At 30.0% G+C, this 20,025-nt stretch overlaps 1 protein-coding gene across 1 annotated transcript in view; it reads right to left on the bottom strand.

Annotated features, from left to right (window-relative positions):
- LOC145324742 (phospholipid-transporting ATPase IF-like) overlaps positions 1-19,425 on the bottom strand; it is a 62,235-nt gene extending 42,810 nt beyond the window's left edge. The window contains exons 1-13 of the mRNA XM_080167349.1: positions 19,314-19,425; positions 18,089-18,166; positions 16,412-16,471; positions 15,854-15,935; positions 15,046-15,099; positions 14,078-14,121; positions 12,758-12,845; positions 11,401-11,519; positions 8,201-8,241; positions 7,503-7,549; positions 7,086-7,163; positions 4,741-4,867; positions 3,040-3,139 (exon numbers count right to left, since the gene is read on the bottom strand). Coding sequence (XP_080023475.1) covers positions 3,040-3,139; positions 4,741-4,867; positions 7,086-7,163; positions 7,503-7,549; positions 8,201-8,241; positions 11,401-11,519; positions 12,758-12,845; positions 14,078-14,121; positions 15,046-15,099; positions 15,854-15,935; positions 16,412-16,471; positions 18,089-18,159 — 911 coding nt within the window. The 5' untranslated portion in view covers positions 18,160-18,166; positions 19,314-19,425. The remainder of the gene's footprint in view (positions 1-3,039; positions 3,140-4,740; positions 4,868-7,085; positions 7,164-7,502; positions 7,550-8,200; positions 8,242-11,400; positions 11,520-12,757; positions 12,846-14,077; positions 14,122-15,045; positions 15,100-15,853; positions 15,936-16,411; positions 16,472-18,088; positions 18,167-19,313) is intronic.
- Between the last annotated feature and the right edge of the window lie 600 nt (positions 19,426-20,025).

Here is a 20,025-nt window from a genome sequence, read left to right as displayed (position 1 = left end):
TTCCTCAAAAATGTACATTTTACAAATGGTAGATACTTTTTTATTTTGGAGGATTTTTTAGCTGCAGTTGACCACCATACTAACCAAAAACTAATTATAAACCAACAGTACATTAATCATTATTTTCATTGTTTTACCATGAAAGGTTCTTGTAAATATTGTGTGCCAGTACTTCAGAATATTAAGACGCTAAAAAAGATTTTTATGAACAGAACAACAAGTAAACTAGAAACGGTAAAAATTAATGTACATCCTCAATGATAATACACAAAAAGTACATTAGAATTAGTGGTTCAAACGTTTTAACACTCAACTTAATTAACCAACAAATCAAAATTCACTAAAGTTACTGTTGATTTAGTGGATAGTACACCTATAGAAAGTGATGACACACTATTCTAAGTTTGGGTCTATGGCCTTCAGTAACTAGAACTAGAATTCATAAATAGGGGGGGGGGGGGGATGGGGATGAGGGTTCAGGTAATAGTAATGACATAGACATAAAACTCTAGTTCTTAGTTGCGTTACAGTTCATTTAGTGGATAGTACACCTATAGAAAGTGATGACACACTATTCTAAGTATGGGTCTAAGGCCTTGAGTAATATTCATTAATTATGTTAGATATTCCGGGCTATGCAAATACAACATGTTTAACAAGGATGCCAACATTCAACAAAAACAGCATGTTTTAAATTTTAATTGCACAGTGAACATTCTCATATTCGTTGCTACAAAAATTTTATAAACTCTTGGTTAGTTATTTCAAACTAACCTAAGCCATTTTGTTTTCATTGGGAGTGCACTTGAACGTGAGTTTATCGTCCATTGTCTTATCCTTTATGCCTTAAGACAAAGTAACACGATAACGAATTTAACTTTTAGCAGTCTTTACTGTTGCTTATGAATGTGTTTTAAACTTGACCCTATTTATAAAAAAATATTAAAGAGCGGCTTGTACATGTGTATATTTTGAATTAATGAATTATACAAACTACAATTAATATCCAGTTTAATATCAAACTATCTATTTATATTAGTTTATGAATAATGTACAAAAATTAAATTTTGGCTTTTTTTAAGAATAAAGAATTAGCCGTTAATGAAACAAGATGATATTCATGAAAACTTATGTAGTTTTATAATGAAAAAAATACTGTCCTTTCATTTCTTTAAGACAGACACAAATACCTCTAGTTACTATAACAGATAGACATCCAATTATTACACAAAACCAGTGGACATTGGTTTCTTATGCTTTTAACCCAATTCTTCGAATTTTTTTGTCAGAGCTTGGGTAAACTAAAAAAGTGTGATTCACAAACTTTTTTGGGTAAAATGATTGAGACCATTACATTTTTTTAATTAGTTGAAGAAGTGAGAGCAATATGCCTTTTTTATCAAGGAACAATTAAGTATTGCACTACTTTTTAAAGAAAAGTATTAGACAATATTGTGTTTCATTGATCAAGAACTCTAAAAGTAATTTTTGAACCATCACTGTTTGTCTGTCTGTTATACCATGAATAAATATTTTATTCTAATATATAAATAAAATAATTTGTGGTCAAAAAAAAAAAGCTGTTGACCTTTTCCCCAATTTTTAGAGGCCAGGTTAATGTAAAATATATATAAGACATATTCATATTAAAAAACAATTAAAGGTTAATTAAATTTTCACGAAAATCTTTTTTTCTTTTTTGATTGAATACTTGTCTGAAGTAAATTAAATATAAATTCAAATATTCAAAAACTCAATATGTATCAGAATGAACTAATTAGTAGAGGTTGATTATCAAATGTTAATATTGTAACCACTCATTTTTGAAAAAAAAATTTCCAGTATGGCTTCGAAAATGTTTAAAATCCGTTAAATTAGAAAGAGTTTTGAGCGATACAAAAAAATCATGTAAAGCACTGTATTTCACCACGCCATGGCTCAGTGGTAACATCCTGAGCTACCGTGGTGAGAGTTCGAGTTCAATTCTCCGTGTGTTGACTCGAATTTTTCATTCGCAATAATAATCACGCAACTTCCCCTGGTTGTGTTAGAAGGGGATTATTGCGTAAGTTTGGATACTCAATAGTCACGTACATAATATCAGTACTACCCTTATCCCAAGCTTCTCTGCGGAGAGCGTCATTCATTACGGTGACTTAATTTGGGACACCTGCCATACTCGGCGAGGGTGATGTAATAATGAGTAGCTATCATGTGACAGCGGGTAAAGTCGTAATGTGCTTGAACGTGGAACTTGATAGCCCTAGTAGCTTGACAAACGTGACTCAGCCTACTCCATGACTACTTAGGCACAAACCCTAAGAAACTATGGCTAATCAATCAATCTATCAACTACGAATATCAAAACAAAAACCATAGAATTAATACAAGTTTTAGGGCTCACAGCACTGGTTTTAAATTAAAAAAATTAAATTATATTATTCATGAAAAGCTGTCTACTTATAATATGTCTTTAAAAACTATCCCTTAAATATTCATGAATTTAATATCTTCTAACTAATTTAAGTAAGATATAAAAATTTAATCGATGAATTAGCTTCATAAATTCCAATATCAAAATATTTCAATATTTAATTGGAATAATTGTAGAAAATTTATAGAAAATTGCTAAAATATAAAGTCATCGAACAAACCAGGATGTTTATAAGTTTTTATTTATTAAGAAGATAATTTAATTATCAAATATACTAAATTTATATAAAGTAACCCATCAATCGCAAATTTGCCAAGAAAAAACTAATTGATGCTTAAATACGTTTAGGTTCGGTTGGGAAAGTGTAAAGTTATTCTCCAAGTAAATATAGAGCTGGAGCCCTGGAGGGAAGGTAAACAAAAATGCACTTAAAAACATAACTTATTTTAAATATTTAATTTTCAATGACTAATTTCCCCTTTAAAAAGAAATTAAATTTTGTATCTCAGATATATCTGTCTTTTTATTTTTTTACCTTTCGTTCTATCAATCTATCTTTCTATCTATCTGTTTGTTTTTTATATACTGTCAATTTATCTATTTACCTAAGTTTATATGTTTTAACAGGTGCATGGCTGTCTACAACGTCTACGTAATGTTCCAGTCTTCCCAGGAAACTATCCAGCTTTGGGTTTGGATTCTCACCTTAATTAAAATATATATTATGTTATATTGTGAATATGTTCTTTTTTGCGCAGCTTAGAAAAATACTGAGTAAACAAGTATGACAACATACATAAGGAGCGAAGAACAGATACATAACACTATTTAATAAAATATCAAGAAAAGCCAAATAGACAGACTGAAAAAGTATGTTATAAATTCAAACAGTTGGATGGTTAAAACAATGTAAAGAGTGGGTGAATATCACAATTATTTTAGCTCTTTAGCTTGAATAGAATTTAGGATAATCAAATTTCCCTTGATAAAAATATAATGACTCTCAAATTGTTGCTGACCGACAGAAGGACAAAACAAAGTATAGACAAAATGCCTATAAATAATATTGATCTTCACAAAAACAATTAGTTCTATTGCATTAAGTGAATCTAAACAAGGAAATTTTCCCTTTTATGCAAAATGAAATGACTTTCAAAGCGTTACTGACAGACTTACTGATACGTTTGGGTAGAATTTTAAAAATCAAAATTGAAAATAGAGAAAATAGATTCTTTGACAGCTGCAAAAAATGTGACGTCAATTTGGAAATGAAAATAATTGCAGGAGGTTGGAAAATATGATTGTTATTGGACTCTGGAAACATTAATTATGCCAGAAATTGATAAATTAATGAAACTTTCTGTATTCATTGCTTTACAATACTACTACGCAATTCAATCAAAGTCATGCATTATCAAGACGAAGAAAGTCCCTCAAAACAATTCTGACGTCATAAAAATGAGGGATGAGGAGAGGAGGAGTGGGAAAGAAAACCCCTAAAAAATAGATGTATTATTTGACGTTGCATTGAGCGACTTTCTTCATCTTTTGCATTATTTAAAGACGCTATAAAAAAATACTAGCCTTAAATCTAACCCCTCATACACACATTCATACATTAAATATCTTTTTGGAAATAGCATTGTATGTGTGTATGTAGAGAGAGATATTCTCTGAAACCACTGCATAATCAATCCAGTGGTTTGTGAGATAATTGCTTTATGAGGACAGACATTTTTTTTACTTTGTTTTACTTAATTTATTAGAGGGTAAGAAAATCACGTAGTTTCGTGAATTATAAATAACTGCTTTTAACAATAAAATTACTTTGGTATTCATAATGTGAAAAGTTTTATTGAATTTTTGTATTAAAACAAGGGTGACAACATCCATAAAAGTGGAGTTCTAAAATCAGAAGGATGGACAAACTAATAATTACTCATGTAGAGTGTCAGAACTTGTAAATTTGTTGCAAATTACGGATACAGGATAGGATACAGTTAAAGGACATACTTTCATTTTGATTATAGCGATGCCACGCGTATAATACTTTACCATGTTGTCCTAAGAATCATAATTCCAAAAATCAGAAGAATAGGATAATCAAATCATACAAAAAAATAATTTTAAAATGTTTTTTAAAAACCAGCATGTTTTAAATTGGCACACGGACTTTTTGGTAACGATTATATAGAGTTGCTACATCTAACATGTATAATTTAACGAACAGAGCTAACCGTTACGGACGTATGGACGGACAGACCGACGATAAGTAAAGAAAAGCTTCGCTTTAAAAAAAAACTTACAGGTAATTAAGCCTTGGATGGCTGAAATTTGGCGAAGGGTTTTGGCACTTTTGGTGGCGGCGGGAGAGTATTTAGTTTTCAGGCTTGTTTCCCCGTCAAGATTAGAGGTCTCTACGAAACACAGCCCCTGAATAAAAAATAAAAAAATATATAAACACACTGACAAGCATCAAAGTCCTACATGATTAGTCTCAGATTGAAAGTTAATAAGGAAACACAACAGCAACTGATTCACACATTTTAATTATAAATTTCAGCCCTAAGAATAAGCGGATGGCAAAGTATAGAAATAGGATATTTTTTTGGCAGCAGGATATCTCTAAATCCGTTAGGCAAGTTCATATTTCCAAAGAAGTTTTAAGATTATTAGGTTAAAGATGTTTTTCAGAAGCTGAAAAATAAAACAAATTTGATACCCGTCTTCATGTCTGTATTAAAAACAAACTCACTGTAATGGCCAGGATGTCAGTATTATATATTTCTTATTTCTTTAGATAAATGTTTTTTTTTGATAATTCAACCTATTACTTCGAAACTATAGTCTCTATAAAACGTTTTATTGTTTTAATAAAAATCAATATTTTCTCTAGAATGTTATAAATAAATAAAAATATTGAATTTATTTTGTATCTTTAGTAACAATGTAAGACTCGAAAATTAAACAGTTTCCTTAGCTTTTACAGCTTAGAAAACCCCTCCAAAATGAAAACAGTATGTTTTTTTATCTTTCTCCATTGTAAGGGGGGAAGGTTGGTTTACCCTCTATCAAAGCTCCTATAAGAGCTAGAGATTTAACAAATTTATTCAGTTTCCCTGTTTGACAAAAAAATTCCGCAAATAAGTCAGTCAAATTATTACTATTTACTTTATCCTTTATCTAATGACCTTTTTTGAGTATCTTTTCTTTAAAAATTGAAAGAAAACTGTTCCGTTTAAATTTAGGCTAGGCAAGGCTTCATTTTTGCTTACTTTGTCCATACGCCTGTCTATCTGCAAATGCGCATCTTTATTATAGTTAATTTCATTCGTATGTAAATCCTAAATATTTGGATTGATCCATTTTTGACAAAGGGGTCAATTTTAGATAAAAAGTGTATTAAAAATGATGAATTAAAATCTTTTCCTAATAATGCTATTGTTATAAATTTGTTTAGATAGTATGCAAGTGTTGAGAGCAAAAATAATTGGACTCAATTTTTAGGAAACAAGGATGACAACATTCATATGCAACATAGCACTAAAATCAAAAGACCTAATTTTACTCTTTAATAGAATACAATATTTATAAAGCAAAACACTCTAAAAGATAAGAAATTTACCCCAAAATAAAGAACCTTTTGATCTATAAAAACTTTCTGAATCCATAGTAAAAAAAAAAACTTTTTTTTAGCTCTGTAGTATGATTCTACTAGTGTCATAGTATATTTTTAATAAACCTTTTAGAAATAGGTTAAAAACAGTTAAAAATAGAGAATTATTTTTACATTATAGAAAACTTTCTTAAAGAACTATTAAAACAAGAAATATGAGTCTTAAAATGTATTCTGTTTTATTTAAGTTGAAAGAAATTGCAGTTTTTGTACTTATTTTTACTGATTTGTACTGATTGTTTGAAATCCCTGAGGTATTACTAACCTGACCAGAAGTACTAGATAGGAGAAGAAGGTCACATGGAATAGGATATATCCCCTAACATCCCTGAGGTATTACTAACCTGACTAGAAGAACTTGAGAGGAGAACAAGGTCACATGGAATAGGATCTATCCCCTAACATCCCTGAGGTATTACTAACCTGACTAGAAGAACTAGATAGAATAACAGCATCACATGGAATAGGATCTATCCCCTAACATCCCTGAGATATTACTAACCTGACTAGAAGAACTTGAGATGAGAACAAGGTCACATGGAATAGGATATATCCCCTAACATCCCTGAGGTATTACTAACCTGACTAGAAGAACTTGATAGGAGAACAAGGTCACATGGAATTGATCTATCCCCTAACATCCCTGAAATATTACTAACCTGACTAGAAGAACTAGAAAGAAGAACAAGGTCACATGGAATAGGATCTATCCCCTAACATCCCTGAAGTATTACTAACCTGACTAGAAGAACTAGAAAGAAGAGCAAAGTCACATGGAATAGGATCTATCCCCTAACATCCCTGAGATATTACTAACCTGACTAGAAGAACTTGAGAGGAGAACAAGGTCACATGGAATAGGATCTATCCCTTAACATCCCTGAGGTATTACTAACCTGAGTAGAAGAACTAGATAGGAGAACAACATCACATGAAAAAGGATCTATCCCCTAACATCCCTGAGGTATTACCAACCTGACTAGAAGAACTTGATAGGAGAACAACGTCACATGGAATAGGATCATCCTCGTCTAGTTTTAACACATCACCAACCTTAAATAGATAGATAGTCAATAAACAAGGATTAACAACAGTGGCGTACACAGGGTTGTACTAGATGGATTAAAATTTGTAAAATTTGAAAATAACAGATCTGTGCCTGTCTGCCTGTGTACTGAAGGATATCGCTTACCACTGAACCAATATGGTTCTTCTTTTTTGAGGAAAAGGGAGGTTCCACTACACTACCAAGAGTAATCACCCATAGAATTAAATTCTCACTAAACTTTGTAGTTTTTTCGTTTTAAAACTTTAGTTAAAATATTTAGTTAAAAAAGTTTAGTTAAAAATGAAACAATGCTTATAGAGTTGCTAAACTTCTAAAATTCTTACCATTATTTGTTGGCTTTCAATTTTGGTTCTTTTGCCTTTTCTCACTAAAAATCATCATTTTTTACATATTTAGAATAACAAAATTAAACGTTGCTATGAGATTTTTTTCAAAATTTATGTACAAAACATAATTCATTTTTGTATTAAAGATATCTTAGAATAGATAAATAAAAAATTCATTTTAATTAATTTTTCAATTTAAAATTTCTCTAAACTAATTTAAATTTATTGAGTACTTTTTTATCAATTTGGATTAGATATATTACATTGATAAGTTTAATCTTTATAATTTTTTTAGACTTTGTTTGAATTTGAAGTAAGATAGTTTGTCTGAAAATAAAATCTCTTAAAGTGTTTGATTGTAAGAGATGTCTGTCTTTGTACAAAATTTTGAAGTTATTTGTTAAACAGATTTTGTAAATAGAATACAAACGTTAATAATAGTTATTTCTCGCATCGTATTATAAACGGCTTTCCGCGGATATAGAATGTACAGTTATAAGATTAAAACTAGTTTTTTTTAGCCCCGAGGTTCCAAAGGCACCGGCTAAATAAACTGGTTTTAATTTTATAATTGTACATTTTTTTATTCGTAGAAAGCTGGATATAATACAATGCTAGACATAGTTTTTTCGTATGGATGAGAACCGGTTCCTATCCACCGGATTTGAATGAATACGAGAAATGATATTTTCCTATTTCATATTCTCTCTCATTTGTCTTCTTATCTTGTCTGTGTCTAAAAAAAGTAAACATTAGTTGAATAATAATTCTAAATGGCTAGAAGAAGTGACATTCAGCAGTAGAGTTTACCAAAGGGATGTGAACCGAAAAAGGTAAACACAGGAGGACGTTTTCCCTGGAAGTGTCTTGTTTAGCACTAATAAACCTTCTTTAAAAATTGCTAAAAGTGCAACTGCAAAATGACGGACGGACGTATATAATCAAATTATAGAGTGATAACTGAGGTATCGACAATAACTACAGCCATGATGTGGGTGCATCTTTGTTTGGCTGGAGCTAAGTGTAGCTTACAAATCTGTTAAAAGTACAGTAAATGTATTTTCGCCAGTACAATTAAAAAGTGTGGATGTACAAATGGCATACTAAATTTTAGCTTTAAGAATACCAATAATATTGAAACTCACGGCTGCAGCTTAGTGTATTTAATACTGAAGGTGGACAAAATTAACTGTGCTGCTAAATGCAGTATTAGATGCGGAATCAATAAATTTAAAGTATAGATGTATAAAGAGCTTACTATTTTATTTCCAATTGCAAAGACCTAGAGCGTTGCAGACGAAAAATAATTTCATTAAACTTTGCTTTCTAATTTCAGCTGTTTAATGCTTTCTTCTGCTTTTTGAAAAAGAAAGGGACAATTTTTGTGTAAAATTGCCATTTCTGTCTAAACTTAAGTGTAGTATTTAAAACAGCCATTATCAATTTTTCACAACTAGGCTCCTGACTATACAATTATATTCATAATCACTTTATCCGATTTACAATACTGCATTTTTAAACCTAGTTATTTGTGATTAATAAGACATTTTTCCTAATGATGTGAATACTTTGTTGCAAATCAAAATTATCAAGTTTTTTAGTGACATCTAGCGACAAATGTAGAACTAATATATGTTGTTGCAGATGTTCCCAAATTTATTTTTTGCCTGAATTTACGTTGTTTTCAATTATTTTTCCATAAAGGGTTGAGCTCTCTCTCAGGTGGTGGCAAATTAACTATGTCCTTATTTTAAGTAATTGGGTTATTGTCAGTTTTTTTGAGATCAGTAGATATTTTTCAAAATATTTTTCAACAATTGAATAGTATTTAGACAATGCAAAACAAATTTAACTAGGATGAATGCAAATATCATTGCAGCTCATACATAGACGTCCAAGAAAACGGGTAAAGGGGTGTTCACCCCATTAGACTTTGAAATCTCTTATTTTACACCCCACAAGTTTTTTAAAAATACGTTAGATTACTCCCCTTAAACGTATGAAACCCCTCATTCAAAGTAAAAAGCTTGGGCGTCCTTGATTTCACATTATTTTCTAATTTGCTTTTTGTTCTTTTGCCAGCACCCTGTTGTATTTACATATTTGAAAGATTCAGCTGATTTGAAAGACCCAACCCACAGACGGTACAAGGCCTTTGAGAAAGGAACAGGGTTACAAATACTATTTATCACTCTATATATATTACTTTAATGCGGAATCATTCAATTAATAATAGAATAATTTTACTACAATTTGTGTACACAAAATATGAAAGAAAATATACATATTAAAAATTATTACTTCTAAAAGTTGTTGTTATCCTATTAATTGATTTTTGAATATAATAATTTACAGAATAATGTGTCCAGTTTTGATAAAAAAACGATATGCAATAAATTTTTCAATCATCCTTGTTTTGTTTATTTTCTAAATGAAGTCTTAAACATTAATCATATTGAACTTAACCTTTGGCAAGGTTTTAAGAATTTGTTTTACTCACTCAATGTTTGATGTCTTGATTTTAAACGAATAAAAAGGTGATTTAAAATTCTTAAAAATAATATTTATTTTATTGTTTACATATGCAATTAAAGTAAAGTCTTTTGTGGTTAGCAATTGGTTTTACAAAGTCAGAGTAACCAAATCCTTCGAATAAGTATCCATATTATGAAGGTTATTCTTTCTATTTTTCTTGAAGTTACATTATTGCAACTTTAGAATTCTGAAATTAAGGATAAATGGATATTTTAGGATGAAATATCCTTGTTGAATGTAATTTAAAACATTTTTATATTTTTTTCATTTTTTGTAAAGTTTTTTGTATTATTTGTTGATACTGTATCACTCCAATCATAAATGAGTAAAGATAACATTGTTTGTATGTCATAATGTTAAAGCTTATCATTGATTGAAAGTGCAAACAAAAGAACACATCATGTTTTGCAATTAATTTATATAAAAGTTCAAAAGTTGTTCATGCTTAATAGAATAGCTACTCAATAGTTTATGCTTTTTATGGTTGTTTAGAAAAGGACTGATTATTTACCCTGAACAGAAGGGCGCCGATTGATTGCCTCCCCCTCTTATTTGAAATTTTAAAATCTAGAGGGCTTAATGTTGTTGTACATGTCCCCTGTTTGATAAAGAATTTCCTATCAAAAGTCATTCAAATTTAGCTCCCTTCACATTTTGTAAGGTTATTTTTACTTACTTTTATTTACAATTAAATATTTATTATTTTTTTTTGTATATAATCATCCTTGATTATTAAGTTTTATTATAGTGTAGTTATAACAAGTTCTACAAACAAATGCAAATTTAAAACAGGATATAAAAAAGTGTTCAATAAAATAGAATTATGATTCATAAATGTTTCACATTTTTTATGATTTCTTTTGTTATAGAGATTATCCATTGTTAGATTTCTTGAAATTTTTAAATGAACAAAATATTCATTAATAACAGAAGCGTGCAGAGGGGGGGGGGGGTAGGGGATTGTTTTCAGTCAACTTGCAAATTAATGGTGGTAATTACGCCTTCTAGGTGATTCTTAAACTCCCTTAACATGGGTGTACTCCCACTGGTACATCTCCCTAAAACAGCCAAGGGGGTTGTCAAGATTGTAAACAATCAACACCCATTTGGCAACAAAATAACACCCCATTTTGTTATCTGTATGAGACCACCAGAATTAACACCCCTTCAAAATTTTGATTGAAGTGTCAATCAAACTATATTTTAAACTATTTTAAACCTTTGAAACCTTATTAACTCTTTTAAAAGTTTATAAAACCTTAATTTAAGCTTTCAGTCTGGTAAACATTTGAAACCATGTCTATTCTTAGAAACATTATGAAAGACTTAATGGTATCAATCTTTAAGTACTAAATTTCACCTGAGGTAGTCTTCATAACCCTGCTTGGCCATGGTTACAAATACAAGAAGGAGTAGTGACATAAGCCAGGAGTATGGTGATATTGGACTGTCTATCAGCAAGGTCAACAGGAAGGTCAACTAAATAAATAATTAGTTATTGTTCCAATTTATATACACTTATGGCTCTCTTTCTAGCTTCTTAACTTGGTGATTGCAAATTACTACTCTGGCAAGAAATGCAACCTTATTTTTGCTTTTCTCTTATCATTCAACACCCCTCTATGTTACTTTTTAAGCTTTTTGTAAATATGAATCAACAAGATATATATAGATATATTATGAAGACTTAAAAAAACTTTAACTGGTTCTAGGATTTGTCCTAAATGAGTTGAACAAACACACCATGATTAGGTAATTAATAATACATTAATATGTGAAAATAAATGAAATCAATACGTTTTTTAAAGCTTTGTACTTGTTAACTTTTGAATGAAAATGGTACTTTTTAACTATATGATTAGTGTCATAAAAAAAATCATTGTTTAATATGATTAAGTAGAAAGCATTCAAGTACGTTTAAACTGTAGACTAAGCTAAGATACACTATAATTCACTTTATTTTACTTTTTTAAAATTACTATGTGTAAAAAAAAGGCTAATGTTTCAAAATTTAGTTAAAACTTTATAAAACAATCGAAAAGCGAAAGGCAATATACAAATAATAGATAATAAATAATTAAACCTTCTTTATATTTCAGATATTGGTTAAAAAGTTTGGACCAGCCAATCAAAATTAAATTTTTTAAAGACAATTGGAGAACATGTATCTAAAACTATAAGCACTAGTACAATTTACTATCCAACGTGGGACATCTGTCGTGCAAAAACTTAATCAAATCTTAAATTTAACCATTTTCTTTAGCTATGGAAATTGTTATTCTAGGTATTTGATGTAAATTTTGTGTCTTTTACTCCTTATTAGACACACTTTACGACGCACTTTATTCTGAATAATGTCAATTATCGTTGTCAAAATTGTGTTGTTATTTACGTTGTAATTTCAAAATTTTTATAATTATGGTTATTTTTACATTAAACAAGATAATTAATATTTTTTATGACATTCTCTAATAATTTTTTTCTGGAAATTACAATCAACCAAAAATATTTGGAAATGTAAAATGGGATTGTTACTGATACAACATAAAATCTTTTAACCTAGTGGTTCTTTCCCTTTTAGCCCAAACTTTATCAAAATTAGTGAAGGTGTTGGAATTTTTAAATCTGCAAACTAAAAATATTTGGCTAACTTAGAATTACAGCCAGACAGACATACAACTCTAATTACAGAATGTTTTGTTACAAAAAAGACTTACCAAGAAAAAGGCATTGGCCCCTTTTCTGAACTGTTCAAACAGATTGAGCAGTGGGAAGGTAAAGAAGGAATACTTTGAAGTTCTATACCTGAAATTATAAAAAGAATCTTTATTTATAGAATAGCTTTGCAATCAACAAGTAGGAATGTATCCTTACGTCTGGGTGTATTTAGGAACCGTTTTGGATCCCAAATTGTAAAATTACACTATCTATAGTTAAAATAAATGGTGAAAAAATTTGTAGAACCAAATCAATATTTATTGAAAGTCCAAAAAGTTTTGAATGACAGTTTCTAAAATTTTACAGTTAAAGTCTCCCTTCTCCCTAATGTTTTATTCTATGTAAAATGTAATATTATAGAAATTTCAAGATCTTTTTTTAGGTATTTCTAAAGTCGTTTTGATATGCTGTTTGTCTGACTAATTACTAGGTCCTGGATATTAGCCACATTTGGATTAAATCTTTATTATTTGATCTTAAACAAATATCTAATTTATAAATACAAGGAATAATGAATGCAGAAATTAAATACTAAATTCTTCAAATTTAAGGCGTACTACCCATGTCACTCTCTCTAAATCTTCCTTTTTTAATATGAGCCATGCAGACAATAGTCAGTAGGAAAGGAGTCAGAAATTAGTTTATTTAAGAGTCAAAATAGGCTGGCCAATAGCCGATATGGTTAAGGTTTAAAGTTTCCAACTTTTTCAAATTATGTGATAATAATGAATTGAATAATAGATTGAAAGGCAAACTTAGAAATGTAAGTTATACCCCTATATGGCTTTACTTTGTTGTATTTGCCAAGGCATAAATCATTTACTTTAAATATGTTTTATAAGTAAAAACTGTATATACATTGAAAAGGTTTTCTCAACACAAATTTGTGTCAAAATTGTATCATCCATGTGGCGTCATAAAAATGATGGATTATCCATCTCTTTTTTAGAGGTTTTCTTTCCCACTTCTCATCTCATCTCCCTCATATTTATGACGTCACATGGAACATTTAAGACACAATTTTGATACAATTATGGCTTTGTCCCCACTTTCAATTCTAGTTTTGAGGAAGGGTCACTTTTTTCTATGCTTGATTTCTATAGGAGGGTGGTGTTACCCCCCCCCCTCCCATAAAAAAAAAACAAATATTAAACCTTCACAAGACCCATTAGAAGCTTCACTGTAAAAATTCTGCAGAGATTCTGCAGTTACAGAGATCATTCAGTACAGACAGACAGACACACACATAGACACAGATCCTGTTACTTTTATATAAAAATTAACTCCGCTTTTAAAAATGAATAAAATTAATGACTTACTTATTTGGTTTAAATTTGATTTGTGTGTTATCCAGATCAACCTGAAAATTGTGTAGTTGATGTCAAAATAAATTATTTGATGCTGCTATTGAAGTTAGAGATCTCCAATTTTTGTGATAATTATTTTCACCATCAAAGTTCTATTCAATATTGCATTGAGGTCTGAAGATCTTGAAAATAGGATTTAAAAGTATTAAGTCAAATAACCCCAACCTATACCTTATTTAATACCCTGGACAAATACCCAAAGCGGTACCTAGCCCTCAATATCAGGTTAGGTCAACCTCAACCAATATTAGATGCTCTTTTAAAATTTCTTGTGTAAATTCCCCTTTATTCCCTTTGACGTTTGCGGTCTAATTATCAAAGTTTAGTAATAATAATCATATAGAGAAAACTTAGAAATACAAGGCTTTAACAAAACTTCTTCAAAAGGACCAACAGAATTTGTTTAGAGCTTTTAAAGTCTCTTTCGCGGCAACTCCCCTTAAGGGGCGATTCGTCGTATATTTAAAATGGCTTTTGATAAGATATTTTAAGTTAGGTTAGGTGATTGCCCCACAGGGTTAGACAATTGGCCCTGCAGGGTTAGAGCCCCGCGCAAGGGCTAGAAATAGTAGAAAAACTACTGTAAAAAAACGTAGAATCGCCCCTTAAGGAGGGTTGCCACGAAAGGACTATACCCGATTTTTTTAATATGTAGAAATTGCAATATTGGTATTAAAATATAAATAATTCATGTGTCCAAACTTCACTTTATTGCAATTTCATTGCATTTTATATCAAAAATAAAAGTAAAATCAATACAAAAAATAATACATTTGATATATTAAAATATGAAAACTATTTAAATTTTAGCAGTTGAAGTAAAAAACTAACAAAAGTTCATTAGCTTTGAATAAATTCGTTAATTTTGCTCAAAAAAATTGGAAGATTTTTTTCCGTTTTTATTTTGACATTTTTTCCTGTGATCTTTCTAATATTTGTTTTCTGTGCTTGTGGCGAATAACTATCGCTCTGTCCTGAAATATAGAAATAATATATGTAATAAGTATAGATGTATATTGTTTAACCCAGACTACCTTGCCCCTGTCTTGGGGACCTTTTTCGTCTGCTAGCAAACTGTTTGCTGCTCTTTTGTAGCTACTTGGCTGTTTTAATATTTTTGACGCCATTGAAGAACTAATTCAAATTCAGACCAGGGTCCACAGGTGGGGACATATTTTTATTTAACCCCTTCCCCCTCTATCGTTTTCTTCTAGTAAATAATTAGGTTTAAATACAAGTACCATTAAGCCCACAATTAGCGATACATATACAACTTCTATGTATTAAAGTTATTTGTAGAAAAGTTTTAATAAAAGTCTGGAAGTTTTTTTCAGCAAAAGAATAAAACTTTGGGTACTAATATTTATTACAATCTTAGGGTATAGTCCCTTTCGTGGCAACGCTACTTAAGAGGCGTTTCTTCGTATTTTTTCTCCTATTTCAAGCCCCTGCGGGGCGGCTCGCACCCTGTGGGGCCAATAGCCTAACCCTGCGGGGCAATCACCTTACCCAATATAACCTAACCTGAAATAACCAATCAAAAGCCATTTTGAAAATACGTCGAATCGCCCCTTAAGGAGCGTTGCCACGAAAGTGACTATACCCCAATCTTATGCCTACTTCCTTCCTTGTCAAATACATAGTAATGCTACTGTAACAATTAAGCTTGTTGGTCTGTCTATCCATGACTGGAAAATATTATAAATAATTACTACTTGAAACCTATACCTGGAAATGTGTGGTTGAAAGCCATTCAAAATTTTTGGTCCATCGCCAATCTGGAAACTCGCAGCGGGGACTCCAAGAATATCTGAAGAATATTATGTGAATTCCCTTCTGCATGTTCGCCTTGTTAGTTTCATATTCGAATAAGCAAAAATCACAATTAAAAGGATCTTAAGGGATAAGACAATTTTGCGATACATGGATGCATGTCCCTAATAAAGATGAAAAAATACAAAAAGTGTCTAAAAAATTAGCCATGAGACTTCATCAAAATAAGAGAGATAAGAGTAGAAGTGGGAAAGAAAACCCCTAAAAAATTATGGATAATCTATCATTTTTATGACGTTACATGGCTGATTTTTGAGACATCTTGTAAAGTTACTAAAATTCCAACAAATAAGAAAACATGTTTATAAAACTTTGGTCATTTGATTAACTTCAAATTCTGCCTCACTAGCGAGTTATATTAGTTTTTATGAAAGAACGGGTGGTAGATTGATTAATGTACCCTGTATCTAACAAAAAGATATACAACTATTAACTATAGCTGAGAAAATTTACCTTTTCCTAAATTCTGTCCATCTAGTTCTTAACCGTGACTTCCAATCTCGTAATTCTCTGCTCAGTTATTTACACATTTAATATACTAGAAATGGATTTATTACTGGGATATTACTTCAGATTTCCATGTTCTCTTATAAAATGAAACTGTGCGGGCTAAAATAACGATACCCCAACCACCCCTTTTACTTCTCCTACTGAATGAACAAACTGAACATGAAATGAGTTCCATATTAGCACCCCGAATTAACAACAATTTTTCACCTGTCATAATATGCACTTGTATTCTATTTTTATTGCTAGAGACTTTTTAAAATATGTTATTACTGATTTAACAAATGTATGACATGATGGGGAATGCCTTTACACATAATGTTGGCAATTTTATACATGATTAGATCTTCCATACAAAGGTCGCAAAATTAAAGATTTAGTTTCTTTGTATAAACATTTCGAATTATTGTGTGTTTCACAATTGACGATGAATAAATGTATACCTCAAATTATGATAAACAAAGAAGATTTTTTTGTATATTATAATTATTTGAAGAAAAATAAGTGTGTAAAAGTATAAGTTACAGTTCAAAAGTACCTTTACTCCACTCTATCTGATAAAAATAAACCCAAGAATTGTACTTCTAAAATAATTTGCTTATAAGAAAATGAAATAACAGTGTCTTTTTATTTGTATAAAGGTTTATGACCTGAATAAGACAGCCTTTCTGAGATATAGAACTTTGATAAGATTATATACTGCAGTTTTTATATTATAGAGTGTTTTCAAGGACAACAAAGTGCAAAATATTGCAAAGTGCAAAAAAATTCTAAAACACATAACTCTTCCCATTTTAAACTTCCGCTTTATCCATAAAATTGTTGGGCGTATGTTTTTGCTCAATAAATCTTTCATAATTACTGACAAAGTATGCTATAAAGAGTCTACATCCTACATTAATAGGACAAGTGAAAAATACCCAATATCAGGAAATCATATTGTATCAGTATGCATATCATAAACATATTGGATTTTTTCTCAAAGATAGATTAACAAGGATAGCAACATACAAAAGAAGTTAATTTGAATGGTATGTTCACAGCAAAATTCTGCAGATCCTCTTTTGTAAAATACTTGTCATTAAAGCATTGAGATAGACTGATATTAAAATTATTTTCATGTAGTTTTAAATTGATAATAAACACATACATATCAAATCAGGGTTGAATTATGTTAATTATTAATTCATTTGTTCTAGATTTTAAAAATTAATATTATTTTACTTTTGTTAGAGTTTAAAAGGAACAATTGAAAATTTTCACTAGGATTAAAACAATCAAAGCTGAACAAATAAAAGAGCCAAACTAACATTAGAAATTATGGAGTTGCAAGTTGCTAAAAGTTGCAAGAAAATAGAAAGTAAGGTAGGTGGTGTTATTATTTTTCTTAAGGTCAAGTTTTTGGTTATTGTATTGATTACTAAGAAGCCCCGCAGGGTTAGAGCACCCTATTTTAGCCCAATCCCCAAGCAGGACTAAGGCATCATAAAAAGCTTCCCCAACCTCCCTCTTGTTTTCAATATATCTCAAAATTAGCAGGGGATGGTTTTCAGTGCTTGACGGGTACTTTCGAGGATTTAAAGTAAGTTTATCGATTAATTGTGTAAATGTGTAAAATTCCTGGTCGTTACTCCAGCGCAGTCTGTCTCGCTGTTCTCATCTTCCATTTTTATAGATCCATTTACCCAACTCATTTATGGGCTAAAATAAACAATTTAAAAATAACTTTTAAATGGGACAGGTGATGGATACCTAATGGTTCAAAATATACGCATTTTTAAAAGCGAAGCTTTTCTAAAATTAGGGTCGGTCCGTACGTCCGTCACAAACGGATAGCTTTTTCCCGTTAATTTAGGCATGTTAGAATTGTCCTATCGATTTCAAACTTTGCATGGTGATTTCTTTAGTAGTTAGGTACACTTTAGAAAGCATAACAACTCTATAATCATTACAAGAATGTCCGTACATCTATTGTAAACATGTTGATTTTTTTAACTTTTTTAACAACAAAATTTTATGTAATCTAATCATCCGATTGATCTGATTTTTGGTATGTTGATTCCTAGAACAACAAAGTATAATGTTATAAGCGAGGCAACTCTATAATCAAGTCCTAAAAATGTAAGTATGTCAATATACATTATCCTGTATTAAGCAGTTTTTCAACAAATTTACTTACAATTTTGCTTCGACTCTTATACATTTATATTCTGATTATTCAGTTCTGACACTATATAAGTGTTAATGTCCGTTTGTCCTACCGTTTCAGTGCTTCGCTTTTATGGATGTTGTCATCCTTGTTAAAAAAGTATAAGGCCAAAGTGTTGAGAAAAAACCCTTTTATTACTATTTGTAAACTACAAAGACACATACAGATTAAATACTGTACAAAATCCAACCCTGAATGCCATCGAGACAATCACAAAAGTTGCTTGTTTTGGTTAAAGGCTTTGTTCTTTACATGATATAGCTAATTCATACCTACATAAAAGTTATATGAGAGAAACGATATTGCCATAACACATACATACATGCATATACAGATTGAACAACATGTTTACTGGACAATTTTAAAATAACACACAAAATTGATAAAAAATCCTTTTATCTTGGACATTTTTTTGCCAGTTTTATACAGAAATATAGTTCGATGGCAGATAATACTGTATACCTTTCTAATTAAGAAAAAAAGCTAGTTTTTTGAAGCAGAGTGCTAAGATGAATTCATAGTTCATTTAAACATTGTGTTGTCTCAAACTCAATTTAACTATAAGGAATAGAACATCTACACAAGTACGACGACTTGCAAAAAGGTAAAGTTTAAAAACTAAAACTAAAATAGCTATACCTGAAGTATTAGGCCTTTTCATAAAAATATAAAGTATTATAAGCCAAACAGCTTTTATTTCATTTCAAATCTAAGCATTTTCATCTAGACATTCTAATATTAACTTGTTCTAAAATATTAATATTTCACAAGAATAATAATTTTCAAAGTTATAATTTAAATGTTATAATTGTTAAAATTAGTAAAACAATTCTATCTTTTTTTAACATTCTCACTTTTTTAGAAAATTCACATAGACACCAAAAATCTATGAAACCCATAAAAAATTTTTTGTTGGTGGAAAAAGCTCTGTTGGGATTATGTGATCTGACAAACAATTTTAAGTGAAAATTTCCCCACAACCCCCTTCCCTTATTTCTCTCCCCCCCCTTCTTACCCATTCCCCTTTGGTTACATAAAACAAGTTTTACGCCAAAAAAAATTTATTTTTCAGCAATTTCAAACGGAAATAATTAGCTCAATAACAGCCCTTGCATCTTATGTTTAAAAACTGTTCTAATTTTATATTGTCCATAGTTTTAAAACAAAATAAAATCTCTCATTTTGCAAAACTATATCTTTATAATAAATGTTTATCTTATAAAATTATTTTAAACAAGTAAAAACTAGATTATTTTTAATAGAATTAATTTATATTTAATTTCTTTTAAAAAGAAACTTTTAATCACTAAAATTCATTCATAATCAAAATTACAGTGAATTTAAAATCCTT

This window comes from Acartia tonsa, chromosome 7 (assembly GCF_053477335.1).
Source record: "Acartia tonsa isolate MP-2025a chromosome 7, ASM5347733v1, whole genome shotgun sequence".
Taxonomy (NCBI): Eukaryota; Metazoa; Arthropoda; class Copepoda; order Calanoida; family Acartiidae; genus Acartia; species Acartia tonsa.
Note: the sequence above shows the minus strand (reverse complement) of the source record. Positions and strands in the feature narration are given on the sequence as shown.